The sequence below is a fragment of the Ovis aries genome, chromosome 2 (assembly GCF_016772045.2).
Source record: "Ovis aries strain OAR_USU_Benz2616 breed Rambouillet chromosome 2, ARS-UI_Ramb_v3.0, whole genome shotgun sequence".
NCBI lineage: Eukaryota > Metazoa > Chordata > Mammalia > Artiodactyla > Bovidae > Ovis > Ovis aries.
The window spans coordinates 229,699,628-229,719,397 of NC_056055.1; the positions used below are offsets into that span (position 1 = coordinate 229,699,628).

Below are 19,770 nucleotides of genomic sequence, written 5' to 3' on the forward strand. Positions count from 1 at the left end.
GATACAAATGCACTCATTCCATAAACACTGAGCATCCAGCCTGCAGGTCTGGGAGGGGCAGGGGGTGGAGCAGAGAAGAAAACACTGGGGTCCAGGTCGTTTGGAGCCTAAAGGGAGATACCAGGGAAAACACAGAAAACACTAAAGAAGGAATTGGATTTTATTTACTTTATAACAGTGGGTCAAAGGTGGGGGTCTCCGATAAGATTAAGGGAGTGAGCAGGGCTTGAACTCCCTTAATCTCTTCTAGAGTAGCAGGAACAGGATTGCAAATAGCCAGAACTATGAAGAAAACACAGCACAGCCATTTCACTGAGGGTGACTTTCCTGAACGTGGAATATTCACGTGGAGATGTTGCAGATCCTCCGGGCTGCAATATTAAGTAGGTTGATTGGGCTTAGAGAAGTTGCCTGCAGTGGGTGCAGGGATGACATGGCCTCCCACGTGTAGCAGTGGTTCTTAGCCAGGTGGATTGCACCTCTCTCTACCATGACTCCACATTGAGCAACGTCAGGGAATTTTCGCTTGCCACAACAACACGGCATGGGGTGGGGAGGTCATTCTGGCATCCAGTGGGTCAAGGCTAGAGATGATGTTCAATATCCTACACGGCACAGGAGAGCCTCCACACCAAGAAATCATCTAGTCCAAAATGCCAACGGAGGCATAGCGGAGAACCCCTGCTATAGATTGTACAGTCCCGGCAAGGGTTCCTGACTCAAGAGGGAGCTTACTGTGTTTGGGATCCAAATGGAAATCCCGTGTGGCCGAGTAGATTAGGATGAAGTGAGAGAGGTAGCCTGGGCTAGACGGATGGAGAGCTGTTTAGGACACAGGGTGATGAACTCTGAATTATCCCCAAAGCAGTGGGCAACCCTTGAACCCCTTCAGGCAAGGGGAGGAAGGCAACCCAAGTAATGCGCTTCGCCTGCAAGTGGGGCCGCAGTAACTCCTCCCGGCCAGCAGAGGGCGCCAGCCGACACTTGGCCTCAGGCCGCCCGGGGCGGGCCTCTTCTTGCCGTCCCCCCTTCCTCGTCTTTTCCCCTCAGGAGAAGTCGGGAAGGCGGCGGCGGCGGTTGTCCCACGACTGTCGGGCCGGTTCGCGTGGCCCGTCAGCCCGCGCTCCGCAGCGTGTTCTCGCGCTCAGCCCGGTCGAGTCGAGCCGCAGCGGCCCGGGTCCGGCGCGGGCGGCGCGCGCTGACGGAGGGCGGCGGCCGCGGCCAGGGCGGCCGGTGGGACCGCGGGGTCCCCGGCGCAGCGCCGCCCGGCTCCCGGCCCTGCCGGCCTCCTCGCTCGGCGCCGCGGCCATGGCGGCCAGCGCGAAGCGGAAGCAGGAGGAGAAGCACCTGAAGATGCTGCGGGACATGACCAGCCTCCCGCACAACCGAAAGTGCTTCGACTGCGACCAGCGCGGCCCCACCTACGTGAACATGACGGTCGGCTCCTTCGTCTGTACCTCCTGCTCCGGCAGCCTGTGAGTGCGGGGCGGCCGGGCGGGCGGCCGGCCCGTCCTCGGGCGCGGGGGGCGGTTGGCCGGGCGGGGGCCCTCACGGGACTCGGGGCCATGGGCCGGGATGCGCTGGGCCCGCGGGGCCGGGGATGCGCTTTCGGTTTTCGCCGGGCGAGGGTCCAGGCCCGGCGTTGCGGGGCGGGGTGGGTAGCGTTGGTGGCTGGGGCGTGGGCGGGGTCGGGGTTGGGAGAAGGGCGCCCGGGGTGAGCATCTCTGGTCCCCGCGGAGCCGGCGCCTGCCAGCCTCCCTCGGGCCTCCGCTAGCCCGGGCGCGCTGACCCGATGGAGCTGCAGTGGGAGGACGCGAGGAGGCTGGGAGGGCCTCGCGGGTCCTTTGTGTGCCCCGCCTCTCTACCGGGGCGCGGCGGTCCCTAGCGAGGCACCTGCTGGGCCCCCGGTAGAGGGGTGGTGGGTAAGGCTGGGGTGGGAGAGAGAGCAGGGACGCTTAGTCTGTTTTTTGGACGCTTAGCCTTTTTTTTTCCTTCTCTCGGTTCCGGAGTTCCTAGGACACTGAGAAAGCCAGCAGTTAGAAATAGTAACGGGGTTAAAATGTTTTGATGGCAGAGATGGGAATCCCAGGGGAAAAGTTGAGTGAAGGGGAGGGGGTCCGCGTTTACTTGCGGGAGAGGGAGGCAGAGAAAGCAGGAGTGAGATTGTGGGACTTCAGCTTTATGACCCAAAGAGAGTCTTGAAGAGTTGGGGTAAAGTTTTAAATGGAAGTAAGGGCTGACTAGGAGCTGTGTCATTGTCCATATGGTGGTGGTGTTATCTGTAAGATTTCTCAGTCAATACCCAAGTGTCCTGGCTGTACACAGAAACGAGAAGAGCTGGAAAGACAGTATTGTTTCAGGAAAAGGGAGACTGCCGTCTTGAATTACTGGGATGGTTTGTATTGGTTCCCCTTTTCTTCATTAAGCTGCTTTTTTCTATTAAGATGTTAGTTGTTGAGATTGAAGGTTTTTTTTTTTTTTTTTTTGAGAGTTTGCAGTTGATTTTGGAACTAAGTTGTTTTTATACACTAAATTATCTAGTAAGTTACCAACGAAGAGGTAATTACTAAATGGTCTTAAAACCTTTGTTGTATCAAACATCTACATAAGTTCTTTTTTTTTGTTCCATTGTTTGAAATCAATTACTTGATTTCCCCATTTCTTCAGAAACTTTGTAACATTAATCTTGAGGCAAAGTGTATAATATGTGAGAAAACTTGAGGTTTTTTTTTTTCTTTTTGAAAATGTAGGACATGCCCAGTAATGTACGATTTTTCATCTTCCTAAGTTGGGCTAAGATGCATCATTAGTCTCCCATGATGATTATTTCTTTAACATGTTTATTGGGTGCCTACTAGGTTCTCTGTAAAGCCTTGGGGAGTGCTGATGAATCCAGCAAGGTCTTTTGTTCTCTTGGTGCTTACATTCTTGTTGGGGAGATGGTAACATAGTAAGTAATCAAATGAGAAAAATGTCAGGGGCAAGAGTGCACTGAAATAGTAAGGAGGAGAGACCTTCTCTGAGAAGTCACTTTTAGATTGTAGGATCAAGAAAGCACTCTGAGAAGTTGATAATTAGCGATGTTACTGAATTACAACAGAATCTAGAGCTGGGTAGTGTTTAGGAGATAGTCTGGTTCATTCTTTTCATTTACAAATAAAAACTTTGTGGGCAACTTTGGTTTTAAAACAACGAAGGCTATATAGTCCAGTTTGTTTTGAGGGTAGTATGTGACTTTTTGCATAGTAAGTATGCTGTGTTTTTACTTAACACAAGGTCCTTTAATACATTTAAAGTATTTGATTTGAAAAAATGTCCAGTCTCATCACTTCATGGCAAATAAATGGGGAAAAACAGGAAACAGTGGCAGATTTTATTTTCTTGGACTCCAAAATCACTGCGGACAAGTGACTGCAGCCATAAAATTAAAAGATGTTTGCTCCTTGGAAGAAAAGCTGTGACAAACCTAGACAGCGTATAAAAAAGCAGAGACATCTCTTTGCAGACCAAGGTCCGTATAGTCAAAGCTATGGTTTTCCCAGTAGTCATTGGCATGTGAGAGTTGGGCCATAAAGAATGGATGCTTTATGAAGCATTGATGAAGACTTGATGCTTTCAAATTGTGGTGCTGGAATAGACTCTTGAGAGCCCCTTGGACAGCAGGGAGATCAAACTAGTCCACCCTAAAGGATATCAACCCTGAATATTCATTGGAAGGACTGTTGCTGAAGCCCTAATAACTTTGGTCGCCTGATGCAAAGAGCCAACTCATTGGAAAAGACCCTGATGCTGGGAAAGATTGAGGGCTGCAGGAGAAGGGGGCAACAGAGAATGTGAGGTTGGATGGCGCCATCACCTCAGTGAACATGAGTTTGAGCAAACTCCAGGAGATAGTGAAGAACAGGGAAGCCTGGTGTGCTGCAGTCCACAGGATCACAGAGTCAGACATGACTTAGGGACTGAACAACAACAATGTATATATATTTACTCTTCTGGATATCTGACTTTTCTGTGTATCTGTTTATAAGTATGAATTTATTGCTGCAAATGTGTAATATGAAGAATTATTTACAAGTTTCTTCCTAGAGTGTTGGCATTTCAGAAACACTGTATATGAGAGGCTATCTCACTATACATGCCGATTGTTCACTTTAATGAAATCTAATGTGTAACAGATAGGACTCCATCTCTGTTCAGTTGTAAATCTTCAAATATTTATTGCTTGGCCTGTTTCGTGTACTATGGGAGGCACTGGTCCTGTTGGGATCCCACTGTATTTCAGGTGCTTGCATTCTCAGTATGGAAACAGTTACAATATATTGTAATACTTCATTTCTTTGAATGAGCTATCCACGAAATATGTAAATGAATAGGGAAAGCTTGACAGAAGACTTAATGGCTGATCGAAGACCTTTAAAGATAAGAGCCACATGGCAGTGGCCCCAAGTAGTGAAAGAACAAATACTAATGCTTATGAACTGGATAAACTTGGTTTTGAATCCTGGCTCCACTTATTAGCTGTGTAGTGTTGAGAATATCACTCAGCCTCTATGAGTGTGAATTTTCTCACGTTTGAAAGGCAAGGATGAGGTTTACCTTATGCATTTTGGATGTAGGTTAATTTTCAATATTAGAGATATTGTGTGTCTGACATCTCACATGACTCCTGGGATATATATTAATAATAGCTGCCCAGTAGGTGAGAGACATTATTAACAAAGGGAACAGGACATTCCATGAGTAGGGAACAATATATGAAAGATGATAAAATGAGAAGCACCTTTAATCAATTTGGATTCTTTAGATTTAACTCAGTGTGACTGAAGTTGGTTTAAAAATATGAGGGGAATGTATTGTTTGTCTTAAAATGAGACTTTATGCTCTGATTTAATGGTGTTGCCTAGATTTCCCTCATTCAAAGATGGCTGCTCCCAGCTGCCTTAGTTTATATTATTATTACAACTCTTCGAGAAATTCTACAACTCATTCTGGATTAGGTTAGGTCATAGGATTGCATAGAACCAGTACCTTCATTGGATATGTTGTACGATGATATCATTGCAATAACAAAGATCCCAAATAGAATTCCCAAATCAGAAATGTGGGATCCTTGTAGAGGAAAGACTGGATCCCAGATCAAATGTCTACTCAGAAATTCTGAAATAATAATTCCTGAGGATTTTTTTCTTTGAAAAGCAATAACATAGGAAAATACTTGAGGAATAATAGCTATTGAGTTTAATGATAATTATGTCTTTGATACTTAGATGATGTGCTGTAATTGAAAGAATATGAATTATGAAGTCAGATTTTGACTCTACCACTAGCTTTGTGACTTGAAAGTGAAAGTTGCTCAGTTGTGTCCAACTCTTTTGCGACCCCATGGACTGACTATACAGTCCATGGAATTCTCCAGGCCAGAATATTGGAGTGGGTAGCCTTTCCCTTCTCCAGGGGGTCTTCCCAACCCAGGGATTGAACCCAGGTGTCCTGCATTGCAGGTGGATTCTTTACCAGCTGAGCCACAAGGGAAGCCCAAGAATACTGGAGTGGGTAGCCTATCCCTTCTCCAGGGGATCTTCCTGACCCAAGAATTGAACTGGGGTCTCCTGCATTGCAGGTGGATTCTTTACCAACTGAGCTATTAGGAAAGCCCAGCTTTGTGACTTAGGGCAAAGTATTAAGCAAAGGCAAAGTATTGAGCAAGACCACTATGTGTGGGTTGGCCTGGATCCATCCTCTCGGCTTCTTTATTTGTGAGAAGAGGCTGATAAGATATAGATTGTTTGTTCAGAGGATTAAATGGTACAATTCACTGAATATTAACTGAGTATATATTATTTTTGAGCATGGGGCTAAGCAGGGAATATACATACATGAGTTGAGTCATGTTAGCTGCCTTTTAGGAACCTTGATGTGCCTAGAAAATGCTGATACACAATAAACGGTATCTGCTATTATGAATTTTAAGATAGTCACATGCCTTTTTATTATTTAGCAGTATCTTTGTTAAATAAATTGAACGAGTATCTTGTTAGTATTACTAGACTCAGAGTTGATCTTTTATTTCCTGTTTTTTTTTCCAGATGATTGCACTCTGTGCTAGTATGATGCTTATTTAAAATATGTAACTGAATTACGATTGTGAAACTTTAAAATAGACTTCAGATTTAGGTATGTTAAACTGTCACTGAGGTAGAAAGGGAGTGTTCTAACAGATTGATTTGTCATTCTTGCTGCTTCTATCTATGGAACTATTCAGACTTATAAATGACATTCCATTGTAGCCAACATAAAATATTGCCTTCATGTTAATGAACTTATAGTTGATGAAAAGACTAGGTTTAGACCAAATTATTTATTTTGCTGAGATTGTTAGCATTAATTAATTGGTAAATAATATAAGAATTGTTCTGTACTTAAAAAATGATTCATTTAGTTTGCAGAGAGAGTTTAGATAAAAATAACAAACAACATTTGAGAAACATCTAGGCCAGCTGCTTAATACCAGCCCATTTATGTAGACAGTGCATTTAAACTTGGAATTTCACAGGTGGATAAATGTAAACGGATAGTAACTTATACTCAATTTTGTGTGCATTTTGAGTCTTATGATAAATCTTTATTAATAAGAGTTTTTACTTTAAAATTAAAGTTGGGCAATTGAAAACAGGCATTTGTTTTTATATATTTACTAGCATTTGAGTAGATTGACTCAAATACCCTTTTGGACCTCTATGTATAATATTCAGAACCTCATGGATGTCACAAGTGGCAGTTTACATCCCTAATTCCCTTTTCATGTTTTTTGGTACACTAGCAAAATGTGTACCATTTTCTTGCCTGGAAAATCCCATGGATGGAGGAGCCTGGTAGGCTGCAGTCCATGGGGTCGCTAAGAGTCGGACACGGCTGAGCGACTTCACTTTCACTTTTTACTTGCATGCATTGGAAAAGGAAATGGCAACCCACTCCAGTGTTCTTGCCTGGACGGGGGAGCCTGGTGGGCTGCCGTCTATGGGGTCGCACAGAGTCGGACATGACTGAAGCGACTTAGCAGCAGCAGCAGCAGCAGCAGCATGGGTACATTCAGTGAAATATTTTGACAGTGTAGTACAATTTCAGTTTAAGTGGGAAAGCTATTTTGATAACTTTTTCAATTGTGAAGGGCAGAGGTTTTTTTTAAGTAAATATTAAGTCCAGGCACTAGTACATGTATCCAGAGTATGCAAAAATTAAAGTATATAAATGAAAAATACGATAATAATTACTAGCTAGAATTACTAAGTACTCTTGTGTCAGGCGTTATTCTAGTAACAGTCATAAAGAAAAGTAGTATAATCCTTAACAACTTTAAATTGTAAAGTTAGCTTATACTCTAATGCTTATTATAAATTGTTGTGAATTCTGTATTTGGGGGATTTAAATGATGGATTTTACTTCATTGGATATTAAAGGGCAGGACAGGTAGTTTATTAATGTATTGTGTATTTTTGTGTTTTAGACTTATGTCATGCTTTTCTTTAGTAGTTTTAGCTAGCTTCAAATGTCTGCTCTTTGAATTTCTTCAGAAACTATTGTTATGTGTTGTGAGTGTGATGAGTTCTGGTGTGATTGGTTCTGAGATTGATTCTTTTGAATTTGGCACGTCTGTCCTGTCAGGAATTAATTATTCTGCTATTTTCTGTGTTTGAACTGTAATTAAAACCCCTCATCCCATGTGTTCAGGATTGATAGTGGTTAGCTTTATCCAAAAAGGCAGTGAAAAAAGACAGTGATAGTCTTTAGGTTTATCAAAAAAGACAATCATTAAAAAACATACACACAGGTAAAATTTAGGTTTTTGAATTTTAGCATGTAATTGTTAATTTGCCAGAGCATTATGTAACACCTAGGGCTTTTCCTTGAATATGGTTTCACTGATGAGATTTTTGTCCCTTTGATATAACTTAGACTCACTTTGTGTTATAAAAGATTTTTAGAATTTTGAGCTACTTTTAAAGCAGTTTGAGTGCTGAATTGCTCTAGATCTCTTTTCAGTTTAGATGTTTTACATTTCTTGTCTACAGTTGAGTAACAGCTTTTCATAGTGACTATTTGGTGGAGTTTTTAAAATACTTCATTTTCATGGAAACAGTTCTTACTCAAGTGTGATTGTTTTATATAATATTTAATTAAACTGTATATCTATCAAATAGAGCTTCCCTGTTGGACCAACCACCTGCCAATGCAGGAGATTCAGAGTCTTTCCCTGGGTGGGAAGATCTCTTGGAGAAGGAAATGGCAACCCACTCCATATATTCTTGCCTGAGAAATCAGTGCAGAGAAGGAGCCTGGCAGAAGAGCCTGGACGGAAGGTCCATGGGTTCTCAGAGTTGGAGATGACTTAGCAACTGAATAACAACAAAAACCTGCCAAATACTATACCAAGTAAATATAGTTTAGTAGTATATGAAACAACTCTAGATAAGCATAAGACTCAGTTGAAAGGAGCAAGAGATAGGACCTTCTACCATGAATGTTCATTGTGGAATAGACGTTTGCTGTAGGTTTTTTTAGCAGGAAAGATAAACGTGGATTCATTCAGCAAACTGATTGAGAGAGGCTCTTCTTAAGTGTTGTGAGCACCTCCTGTCTTGGTGTCCTTTGGCACCCAAGGGATGGTGACATCATTTGACCTTAACTTGCTACCACAGCATTTTTATATTGTTTGTCTATGTTCTTCTTTCATTAGTCTGTGAATTTGGTTCAGTGTGCTTGTAAGCACTTTGACCTTTAATCAGTTTTGAAGTAGTGATTGTATCATTTATCTAAGTAAATTTATATTAAAATTTTAAATATTATTAGTGAGTTGTATTACAAATAAAAAGAGTTAAAGCATTCTTTTAAGGAACTTGCAGACTTCTGGACCTCAATTTAAATATTTTGCCTCTTTAGAAACTTGTATATCTAGTTTCAGTACACTCTTTGGAAAATAAGCAAATACTGAAAGTGATAATTTTCTGTCTTTTCTGTACAACATGTATAATGCTTACATTCTTAAGAAGCTTCTGTGGAGCTATTCAGTACTAGGTGCCATTATTTTGTTTTTTTCCCCACTCAGTAATGCATTTCCCAAGTCCACCTGATCAAATCGATGGTTGTCTAGGAATACACACCTTGGATTCCTCTACTGTATATAAAAAAGATAAATCGTTCAGAACTTTGGGTACTTTGTTGAATAGGTTCTTCCAGACATCCTTTTCAGCCTCACTTATGAGAGCTGTTGCCCTAAAAACACCTGCTTGGACATGACGAGAATGAAATTTATTAACTTAGAGGAGGGGTGGGACCTTATTTGAATTGTTCTATATATGGGGAATGAATTTTTTGTTTGTTTGTTTTTTTGTTTGTTTTTAAGTTAGAATGTGTTTTTCCAAAGAATCCTGCGTAAGACATGGTCTCCTTTTGATTGGTATCATAACTGTCTTTTACAGGGAAGGAAGTCATAATTACTCTTTGCTTTTATTCTAGTTACTTAGCTTAAGAGATGCATTAACAAATTGGAGCATGGTGTAAGAAAATTGGTTAGGATGATAAGGAGATTTGAAATTCTGAATGAGTGGAATATCTCCAGGGACCAGAAGTATATTAGCTTAAAGAAGAAAAAACTAGGCAGTGGGGGTATGGAGCTGTACATGAGGTCACTATCTTTGAGTAATTTAAGACCTTTATGCAGAAGAGCTTCCCTGATACCTCAGTTGGTAAAGAATCTGCTTGCAATGCAGGAGACCCCGGTTCGATTCCTGGGTTGGGAATATCTGCTGGAGAAGGGATAGGCTACCCACTCCAATATTCTTGGGCTTCTGTTGTGACTCAGCTGATAAAGAATCCTGCAATGCTGGACACCTGGGTTCAATCCCTGGGTTGGAAGGATCCCCTGGAGAAGGGAAAAGCTACGCACTCTAGTATCCTGACTTGGAGAATTCATGGACTATACCGTCCATGGGGTTGCAAAGAGTTGAACAGGGCTGAGCCACTTTCACTTTTTGTGCAGAAAAGGTAATAGGTTTTATTCTGTAGTTCAGTTCAGTTCAGTCATTCAGTTGTGTCCGACTCTTTGCGACCCCATGAACCACAGCATGCCAGGCCTCCCTGTCCATCACCAACTCCTGGAGTTTACTCAACTCAAACTCATGTCCCTTGAGTCGGTGATGCCATCCAACCATCTCATCCTCTGTCGTCCCCTTCTCCTCCTGCCCTCAATCTTTCCCAGCATCAGGAGCTTTTCAAATGAGTCAGCTCTTCACATCACGTGGTCAAAGTATTGGAGTTTCAGCTTCAGCATCAGTCCTTCCAGTGAACACCCAGGACTGATTTCCTTTAGGATGGACTGGTTGGATCTCCTTGCAGTCTAAGGGAGTCTCAAGAGTCATCTCCAACACCACAAAGCATCAATTCTTCGGTGCTCAGCTTTCCTTATAGTCCAACTCTCACATCCATACGTGACTACTGGGAAAACCATAGCCTTGACTAGACAGACCTTTGTTGCCAAAGTAATGTCTCTGCTTTTTAATATGCTGTCTAGGTTCTGTAGAGGGAGATACAAGACCAGGTATGGAAGTCATAGTGAAACATACATGTTTAGGAAAAGAAGAGGGATTTTTCTTGTAGTGTTAGGTTCTAGAAATTCTTATTCTTGACCCATTTCTGTGTTAAATTTTGCAACATCTTTGATGGGGAAAGTAAGAAAGTCAGCAGAACTAATAATGTGGGAAGATGGGAAACTTCCTCATTTCTCTCTTCAGGTCTTTATCTCTTAATGAATCTTGGTGGCTCTGACTTGGAACATTTGTGTTCAGAGGTACTTCTATAAAAGAAATTGCTGATGTGTAGTAGAGTCTTGATATTTTTGAAATATGAGAAATTTGAAATTTTAAAAAATTCCTCATATTTTCTAGAAATGTTTTTTCTTCAGTTAAAGAAGACAGCAGTTAAAGAATACAGCGTTTGTATGTGTCAAATTTCATTTTGAAGGGAAAGAACCGTTTATTTTCCATATTTTATGTTTATTTTTAAATTTAATTTTAATTTAAAAAATACTTGCACATAGTTTAAAAAGGCTTATAATGAGCAACAGCAGTCACCTCTTCCCTTTCCCCATTTCTGTTTATCATGGACAGTCTGTTCCCTTCTCTTTTTTACCTTTGTATTTCTAACTAACATGCATATCGCTTTTTTTTTCAAATTTGGCTTCTCTCTGCAAGAGTGAAGATAAGGCTTTGGCCCTCTTAACATTCCTCTCACTTTCCATGTGTACTCTGCAGCTACTCCTTCAATAGACTATCACAGTTTTGGCTAAATCACTAAGTATTTATCTTATTGCATTATGTGTATACTGTCTCAACTAAGTCATACAGTTTGTTACTATTACATACATACTGTCTCAGCTAAGTCCTACAGTATGTTACTATTATGTACATACTGTCTCTGCTGCTGCTGCTAAGTCACTTCAGTCATGTCTGACTCTTTGCGACCCCATAGATGGCAGCCCACCAGGCTCCGCCGTCCCTGGGATACTCTAGGCAAGAACACTGGAGTGGGTTGCCATTTCCTTCTCCAGTGAATGAAAGTGAAGTCGCTTAGTTGTGTCCGACCTTAGCGACCCCATGGACTGCAGCGCACCAGGCTCCTCCATCCATGGGATTCTCCAGGCAAGAGTACTGGAGTGGGGTGCCATTGCCTTCTCCTACATACTGTCTCAGCTAAGTCCTATAATATGTTACTACTACATTTTCTTTCTTTTATAAACTTTACTCCCTGAAGTTTATAATTGTCTAGGTTTCTTCATTTGCTTTGTTTTCCATGTGGATTTCATTAATATTTCCCCACATGAAATTATCTCTGGCTACGTATGCACCTTTTTATAGGATGATCAGATGTGTCAGATGCTGGGTGCTTCTGTCATTTTGGTCTGGAGATAATGCGCTCTAGGCCTGCTGTGCAGCTGTTGTGTTTGGACTTTCTTCTTCTACCTTAGTTCTGGAAATTCCCATCATGCCTAACCTGTATTGAAACCTCTTTTTCCAGCATACCCACATTTCCATTAACCTCTTGATTAAAGGTTAATGGGAGATAATTTTTGAGATCTGCGTTGCTGATCTGCCCTCATGTTAAAATTAACACTTTGTGTACATTCATAAAGGTGAAAATACCCTTGGAGTTTTTAAGACATTGCTTCATTGTCTTTAAACCTTCAGTATTGCTGTTGAGAAGTTTGATGCTATTCTTACTAGTCATTCTCTGTGCCCCATTTTCCACTCCCTCTTTGGGAGTATATATGATCTTTCTATCCATGCTTTTTTTTAGTTCATAGATTTTTTTTTTTTTTCCTCCAGTATTTTTGGGGAATAAAAAAGTCTGACTGTCATTCTAAGTGCCAGGTTGAGGGAAGGGATGGAGACATAGAATCTATTATTGTTTAGTGTGTAGAGTCTCAGATAAGCCTCCAAGTTTTGGCATAATACCAAGTGGCAGTCCTCAGCTGTGCCAGAGTGTATTTGGTATAGGCTCTCCAGATTAAATAAGCAGTTAGAAAGCATTACTGACTCAATGGACATGAAATTTGAGCAAACTCCGAGAGGTAGGGGAGGATGGAGGAACCTGGTGTGCTGCAGACTCAGTTCAGTTCAGTCGCTCAGTCGTGTCCGACTCTTTGCGACCCCATGAATCGCAGCACCCCAGGCCTCCCTGTCCATCACCAACTCCTGGAGTTCACTCAGACTCACGTCCATAGAGTCGGTGATGCCATCCAGCCATCTCATCCTCTGTCGTCCCCTTCTCCTCCTGCCCCCAATACCTCCCAGCATCAGAGTCTTTTCCAATGAGTCAACTCTTCACGTGAGGTGGCCAAAGTACTGGAGTTTCAGCTTTAGCATCAGTCCTTCCAAAGAAATCCCAGGGCTGATCTCCTTCAGATTGCACTGGTTGGATCTCCTTGCAGTCCAAGGGACTCTCAAGAGTCTTCTCCAACACCACAGTTCAAAAGCATCAATTCTTCGGCGCTCAGCCTTCTTCACAGTCCAACTCTCACATCCATACATGACCACAGGAAAAACCATAGCCTTGACTAGACGGACCTTAGTTGGCAAAGTAATGTCTCTGCTTTTCAATATGCTATCTAGGTTGGTCATAACTTTTCTTCCAAGGAGTAAGCATCTTTTAATTTCATGGCTGCAGTCACCATCTGCAGTGATTTTGGAACCCCAAAAAATAGTCTGACACTGTTTCCTTGTTTTCCCATGAAGTGATGGGACCAGATGCCATGATCTTTGTTTTCTGAATGTTGAGCTTTAAGCCAACTTTTTCACTCTCCACATTCACTTTCATCAAGAGGCTTTTTAGTTTCTCTTCACTTTTTGCCATAAGGGTGGTATCATCTGCATATCTGAGGTTATTGATATTTCTCCCAGCAATCTTGTTTTCAGCTTGTAAATGTTTGTTCCAGTCCAGCGTTTCTCATGATGTACTCTGCATATAAGTTAAATAAGCAGGGTGACAATATACAGCCTTGACGTACTCCTTTTCCTATTTGGAACCAGTCTGTTGTTCCATGTCCATTTCTAACTGTTGCTACCTCACCTGCGTACAGATTTCTCAAGAGGCAGGTCAGGTGGTCTGGTATTCCCATCTCTTTCAGAATTTTCCACAGTTTATTGTGATCCACACAGTCAAAGGCTTTGGCATAGTCAAGAAAGCAGATATAGATGTTTTTCTGGAACTCTCTTGCTTTTTCCATGATCCAGCAGATGTTGGCAATTTGATCTCTGGTTCCTCTGCCTTTTCTAAAACGAGCTTGAACATCAGGAAGTTCACCGTTCACGTATTGCTGAAGCCTGGCTTGGGAGAATTTTGAGCATTACTTTACTACCGTGTGAGATGAGTGCAATTGTGCGGTAGTTTGAGCATTCTTTGGCATTGCCTTTCTTTGGGATTGGAATGAAAACTGACCTTTTCCAGTCCTGTGGCCGCTGCTGAATTTCCCAAATTTGCTGGCGTCTTGAGTGCAGCACTTTCACCACGTCATCTTTCAGGATTTGAAATAGCTCAGCTGGAATTCCATCACCTCCACTAGCTTTGTTCGTAGTGATGCTTTCTAAGGCCCACTTGACTTCACCTTCACCTTCCAGAATGTCTGACTCTAGATGAGTGATCACACCATCGTGATTATCTGGATCATGAAGATCTTTTTCGTACAGTTCTTCTGTGTATTCTTGCCACCTCTACTTAATACCTTCTGCTTCTGTTAGGTCCATACCATTTCTGTCCTTTATTGTGCCCATCTTTGCATGAAATGTTCCCTTGGTATCTCTGATTTTCTTGAAGAGATCTCTAGTCTTTCCCATTCTGTTCTTTCCCTCTATTTCTTTGCATTGATCGCTGAAGAAGGCTTTCTTATCTCTTCTTGCTATTCTTTGGAACTCTGCATTCAGATGCTTATATCTTTCCTTTTCTCCTTTGTTTTTCGCCTCTCTTCTTTTCACAGCTATTTGTAAGGCCTCCCCAGACAGCCACTTTGCTTTTCTGTATTTCTTTTCCATGGGGATGGTCTTGATCCCTATCTCCTGTACAATGTCACGAACCTCATTCCATAGTTCATCAGGCACTCTATCTGTCAGATCTAGGTCGTTAAATCTATTTCTCATTTCCACTGTATAATCATAAGGGATTTGATTTAGGTCATACCTGAATGGTCTAGCGGTTTTCCCTCCTTTCTTCAATTTAAGTCTGAATTTGGTAATAAGGAGTTCATGATCTGAGCCACAGTCAGCTCCTGGTCTTGTTTTTGTTGACTGTATAGAGCTTCTCCATCTTTGCAAAGAATATAACCAGTCTGATTTCGGTGTTTTGCTATGACCAGTGCATTTTCTTGGCAAAACTCTATTAGTCTTTGCCCTGCTTCATTCCGCATTCCAAGGCCAAATTTGCCTGAGGTGGTCTATTGTTTTCGGTCCAAGGCTTTCCCTGCCTAGTCTGCAGAGGCCCCACATGATCTGAGCCAGAGTCAGCCTCCTGGTCTTCTTTGATGAGTTGACTGTATCTAGAGTGGTTCTCCATCTTTGCAAAGAATATAGCAGGCCATGGTGATGTCCATGTGTAGAGTCTTCTTTTGTGTTGTTGGAAGAGGGTGTGTTGCTATGACCAGTGCATTTTCTTGGCAAAACTCTATTAGTCTTTGCCCTGCTTCATTCCGCATTCCAAGGCCAAATTTGCCTGTTACTCCAGGTGTTTCTTGACTTCCTACTTTTGCATTCCAGTCCCCTATAATGAAAAGGACATCTTTTTTGGGTGTTAGTTCTAAAAGGTCTTGTAAGTCTTCACAGAACTGTTCAACTTCAGCTTCTTCAGCGTTACTGGTTACTGCTGCAGACTACGGGGTCGCAAAGAGTCAAACAATTTAACGACTGAACTACAACAACCACCATTGCAGATTAAATTTTCCTACCTAGGATTTGGTACATGTGTGTGCTCAGTTGCTTCAGTCGTGTCTGTCTCTTTGAGACCTTATAGACTGTAGCTTGCCAGGCTCCTCTGTCCATGGGGTTCTCCAGGCAAGTATCCTGGAGTGGGTTGCCATTCCCTTCTCCAGGGGATCTTCCTGACCCAGGCATCAAACCTGGATCTCCTGCATTGCAGGCAGATTCTTACCTGCTGAGCCACTGGGGAGTAGTCTTTTCGAAGTAGGGAAATTGGAAATCTAATTTTGAGCCTGCATAAATCCCCCAACTTGTGGCTTGATTGCTTTTGTGACTCTTTTAGGGTTCTGTGGTGGGAGTCATCTTCTGGTTGGCTTCTCCCACCTCTACAGGAGCTTCATTTTAGCTTTCTTTACTCTGCATAGTCGATTACTGCTGGTGTTGTATTTTCTATATTTTTGCTATGCCTTTGGGTTCCCTCCTTGTTCTCTATTCCTCTCTTTGTGGATTAATGACTTTTTATTCCTTTGCTGTCTTTTCATTAGGGTTTAGAGAGGTAGTAAAGACATTCTTGGGTTTTGTCCACTTTTAACAGGAATGCATTAATTAGGTTTAAATTGTTACCCGAGTACTATTTTTTTAGGTTCTTGCCCTAAATGTTACAAGGACCTTTCAGTGTAGTGTGGCTTTTAAAAATAAAAACCCCAAATAGAAATTATGGTTCACACCATGGGTGTGTGTGTGTATGTATTTTCAGTGTTTGAAAGTTGAGTTCTGGATAAACTAATATCTGGACTATCTAATATATACAGATCTTGGTATCAGAAGTCTGTAGATTTTTGGTAACCTGTTAAAGGCATCTTCTATTTGTTGTAGATTTTAAATGGATAATTTACATAATACAGAACATTTATATACAATATTTTTACTCCATAAGATTGGGATAGATTTAAATGTCAAATTGGCGTTCTTACTTAATGCCAACATTAGCAAACCACTTAAATTTCCACAGCCTAGTGAAATATTTGAACCAGCTTTTCCTCCAGCAGGAGAAAAGCAGTGAATAAAACTAGCTAAATAAGCTTTCTTACTTATTCAGCCAGCACACATTGTTTTTTGAGTTGAACAAATGGCTATTTGCAAGATTGTTTGAGGCATAGTTAAGAGTAACATACTGGTGGACATATGGAATGAGTCACACCATCTGGTTGCAGTCATACCTGGGTGGTGGTCCTTAAAACTGAAACTCCTGGGGATCTGCATATGACTTAATTATGCTGCAAAAACATATTGGGCTCCACCAGAAGATGACTTTGAAACTTCTTGAAGCCAGTTAAGTGGCAAACATGCTTTCAAAATATCAATACTGCTATTATTAAATGAGTCACTATTTAATCTTTTTTTGGGGGGGGGCACTAAACTGGAGACTTAAAAATGTGTATTTTAGAATCCAGATGGGTAGTACTTCAGTATTGGCACTGTAAAAATGATGTGGTTTATTTGCGTAACACTTTGATCCAATAGTTATGACTAATGTCATTACAGTAAAGTGTTTTATAAACACTGGATTCACATGATAGCTAGACTTGGCTTAGCAAAAAATGGGGAAATGGCACCAGCTTTCAGGAGTGTATCCTGAAAATAACTAGATAAATGAATAATTCAGTTTTGGTTACTTGAGGATTTCATTCATTTAAATAAATAATCAGATTTGGTAGATGGAGAAGGAAAGGTGGTCTGCCAGTGAAAAATTTTAGTTTGTGTGAAAATTGTGGTTACTGTAAATAGTAACATGGCATCTTAAGTTGGCATACATTAAAAGCAACTTTTTTGTTGTGTAGTTCTGGGAGTCTTAACATCTGTATAGATGCATGTGACTGCTACCACAAGCAGAACATGGAATGGTGTGTGCATGCCCAGTTGTGACTCTGTGGACTGTAGCCCACCAGATTCCTCTGTCTGTGGGATTCTCCAGGAAAGGATACTAGAGTGGGCTGCCATACCCTCTTCCAGGGGATTTTCCTGACTCAGGAATCAAACCTATGTCTCTTAGGTCTCCTGCATTGGGAGGCAGATTCTTACCACTAGCACCACCCAAATAGTTGCTGGGCACATTGCAAATTCCAATTTTGCTTTTTGGAACTTCGTGGAATCTTTTTTTCCCATATTTTTGATCTGCAGTTGGTTGAGTACCTGGTTGTAGAACCCAGGGCCACAGAAGGCCAACTATATGTTTCTTTAGTGAAGATCTCCTGGGGGTAAACTTCAGTTTTTTAATCTGAAATTGTTATTTTGTCTTACACCTCAAAGATATTTTTGCTGGATTCACAACTGTTAATTTTTAGTTTTTAAAAAACTTCCTAAAGACAATATTCCACTATTTTCTGGTTTTCAGTGAGAAGTCTTTTCAGTCAGATTTCATTTCCTTTGTCTTTTCTTTCTGATTGATTTTAAGATGTTATCTTTATCTTTGAAGTTTTACCCAGATGTTTCTAAGTATGAATTTTATTTGTGCTGATTTTCATAAACTGTGCTTCCTATATTTGTAGATGCATGACTTTCATTGGATTGTAAAAGCCTCAGCTATTAGCTCTTTAATATTGCTTGTCCGTCATTCTTTGAATTCTTTCTTGCAAAAGCAGGAATACTGATGACACCTTTTAATAGTGTCCCCCACCCTGTTTTTTTTTTTTTTAATCCTTGTCTTTTCTATCTCCTTACGCATCTGTGCTGCCTTCTGGGCTATTTCTTCTGTTTTCTCATTCCCCAAATCTCTCTTCTGGTATGTTTAATTTGCTCTTTAATAACTAGTTTCTTAAGTTTTTGATTTCCACATTTATAAATTTTCATTTCTAAAAGCTCTGACTTTTAGATTTACCAGTTTATTTTGATAATTTCATATTTCCTGTTCATTTTTATTCCACCACTTAACATTTCCTATATGCTATGTTTACTTTATATTTTTTATTTGATAAATCCAGTAGCTAAAGTCATGGGAAGAGATGGCATAAATCTGTGTTCTACTGTCTCAAGCTCAGTAATGATTTGCTCTTATGTAATGATTTTTATTGTAGTCTCATCTTTTATTGAACTTAATATTTCTAAATCCTCATAGCATAATTTGTAAATTATAAATGCATTTTTCTTGAGGATTTGCATATTCTACTGCTTGGATCTAGGGATATTGCCACCCTGAAGCTGCTTAATTCTTCATCCAAAGTCCTGGGTTTAATAGGAATAGCTCAGGATTACCTCTCACATTGTCTTCAGTTCAGTTCAGTCGCTCAGTTGTGTCAACTCTTTGCGACCCCATGAATCGCAGCACGCCAGGCCTCCCTGTCCATCACCAACTCCCGGAGTTCACTCAGACTCACATCCATCGAGTCAGTGATGCCATCTCATCCTCTGTCATCCCCTTTTCCTCCTGCCCCCAATCCCTCCCAGCATCAGAGTCTTTTCCAGTGAGTCAACTCTTCGCATGAGGTGGCCAAAGTACATTGTCTTAGCTATTGTTATATTTGCCTTCTGAGCAATACGGAATTTTTTGTATAACATAGGCCACTCTTCTAGTTTCAGTTCACTTTTTATCTTTGTTTTTTTCTTTTGTAAAGCGGGAGTACTTGAGATTTATTAAAAGTGTTAACAATTAGGATTTTTCTAGAAATATTAGCAATTAGGGGTTTTCTTCTATTTTTTTTTAGTAGTGTATAAAGTTATGTTTTAGCAGAGGAACCTTTTCATAAATGTCTGCCATACTGTTATAAATAGAAATTAATGAGATTAGACATGCAAAGTGCATGCCAGTCTAGGAACGTTATAGATATTAATTTCCTTCTGTTTTATTAAGTTTTTTTCACCTCTTAATTTGTATAAATGTACTTAATATATATATTTTTTTGTGGATACTTCGCTTAATCTTTTAAGGATTTCTAGTTTTTGTTATGCTGGAAATAGTAAATTTATGTGAAAATTAAAATTATTGTTGTATATGAGGTGACTGAAGAAGGAAATGGCAACCCACTCCAATATTCTTGCCTGGAAAATTCCATAGACAGAGGAGCGTGGCAGGCTACAGTCTGTGGTGTTACAGAGGAGTTGGGCATGACTCAGTGACTAAAACAACAGCAACAACATGAATGGTGAATGTGTAGAATGTTTTGTAGACGATTGAACCTAGGTATAATTTATATATCAGTAGTGATCCAAAGAAACTCTACTTCTTTCTTCACTTGGTGATTAGCACATTTAGTGTATTTAGAGTAGTGGTTCTTGAGTAGTACTCTGCAGTTCCACCCCTTGCACCCTCAGGGGACAT

At 41.0% G+C, this 19,770-nt stretch overlaps 1 protein-coding gene across 5 annotated transcripts in view; it reads left to right on the plus strand.

The window, feature by feature from the left end:
• The first annotated feature begins 1,035 nt into the window (after window positions 1-1,035).
• Window positions 1,036-19,770, plus strand: part of AGFG1 (ArfGAP with FG repeats 1) — an 85,463-nt gene continuing 66,728 nt past the window's right edge. For all 5 annotated transcript variants that reach the window (XM_027965263.3, XM_027965264.3, XM_027965265.3 and 2 more), the window contains exon 1: window positions 1,036-1,475. In XM_027965263.3, coding sequence (XP_027821064.1) covers window positions 1,309-1,475 — 167 coding nt within the window. In that variant the 5' untranslated portion in view covers window positions 1,036-1,308. The remainder of the gene's footprint in view (window positions 1,476-19,770) is intronic.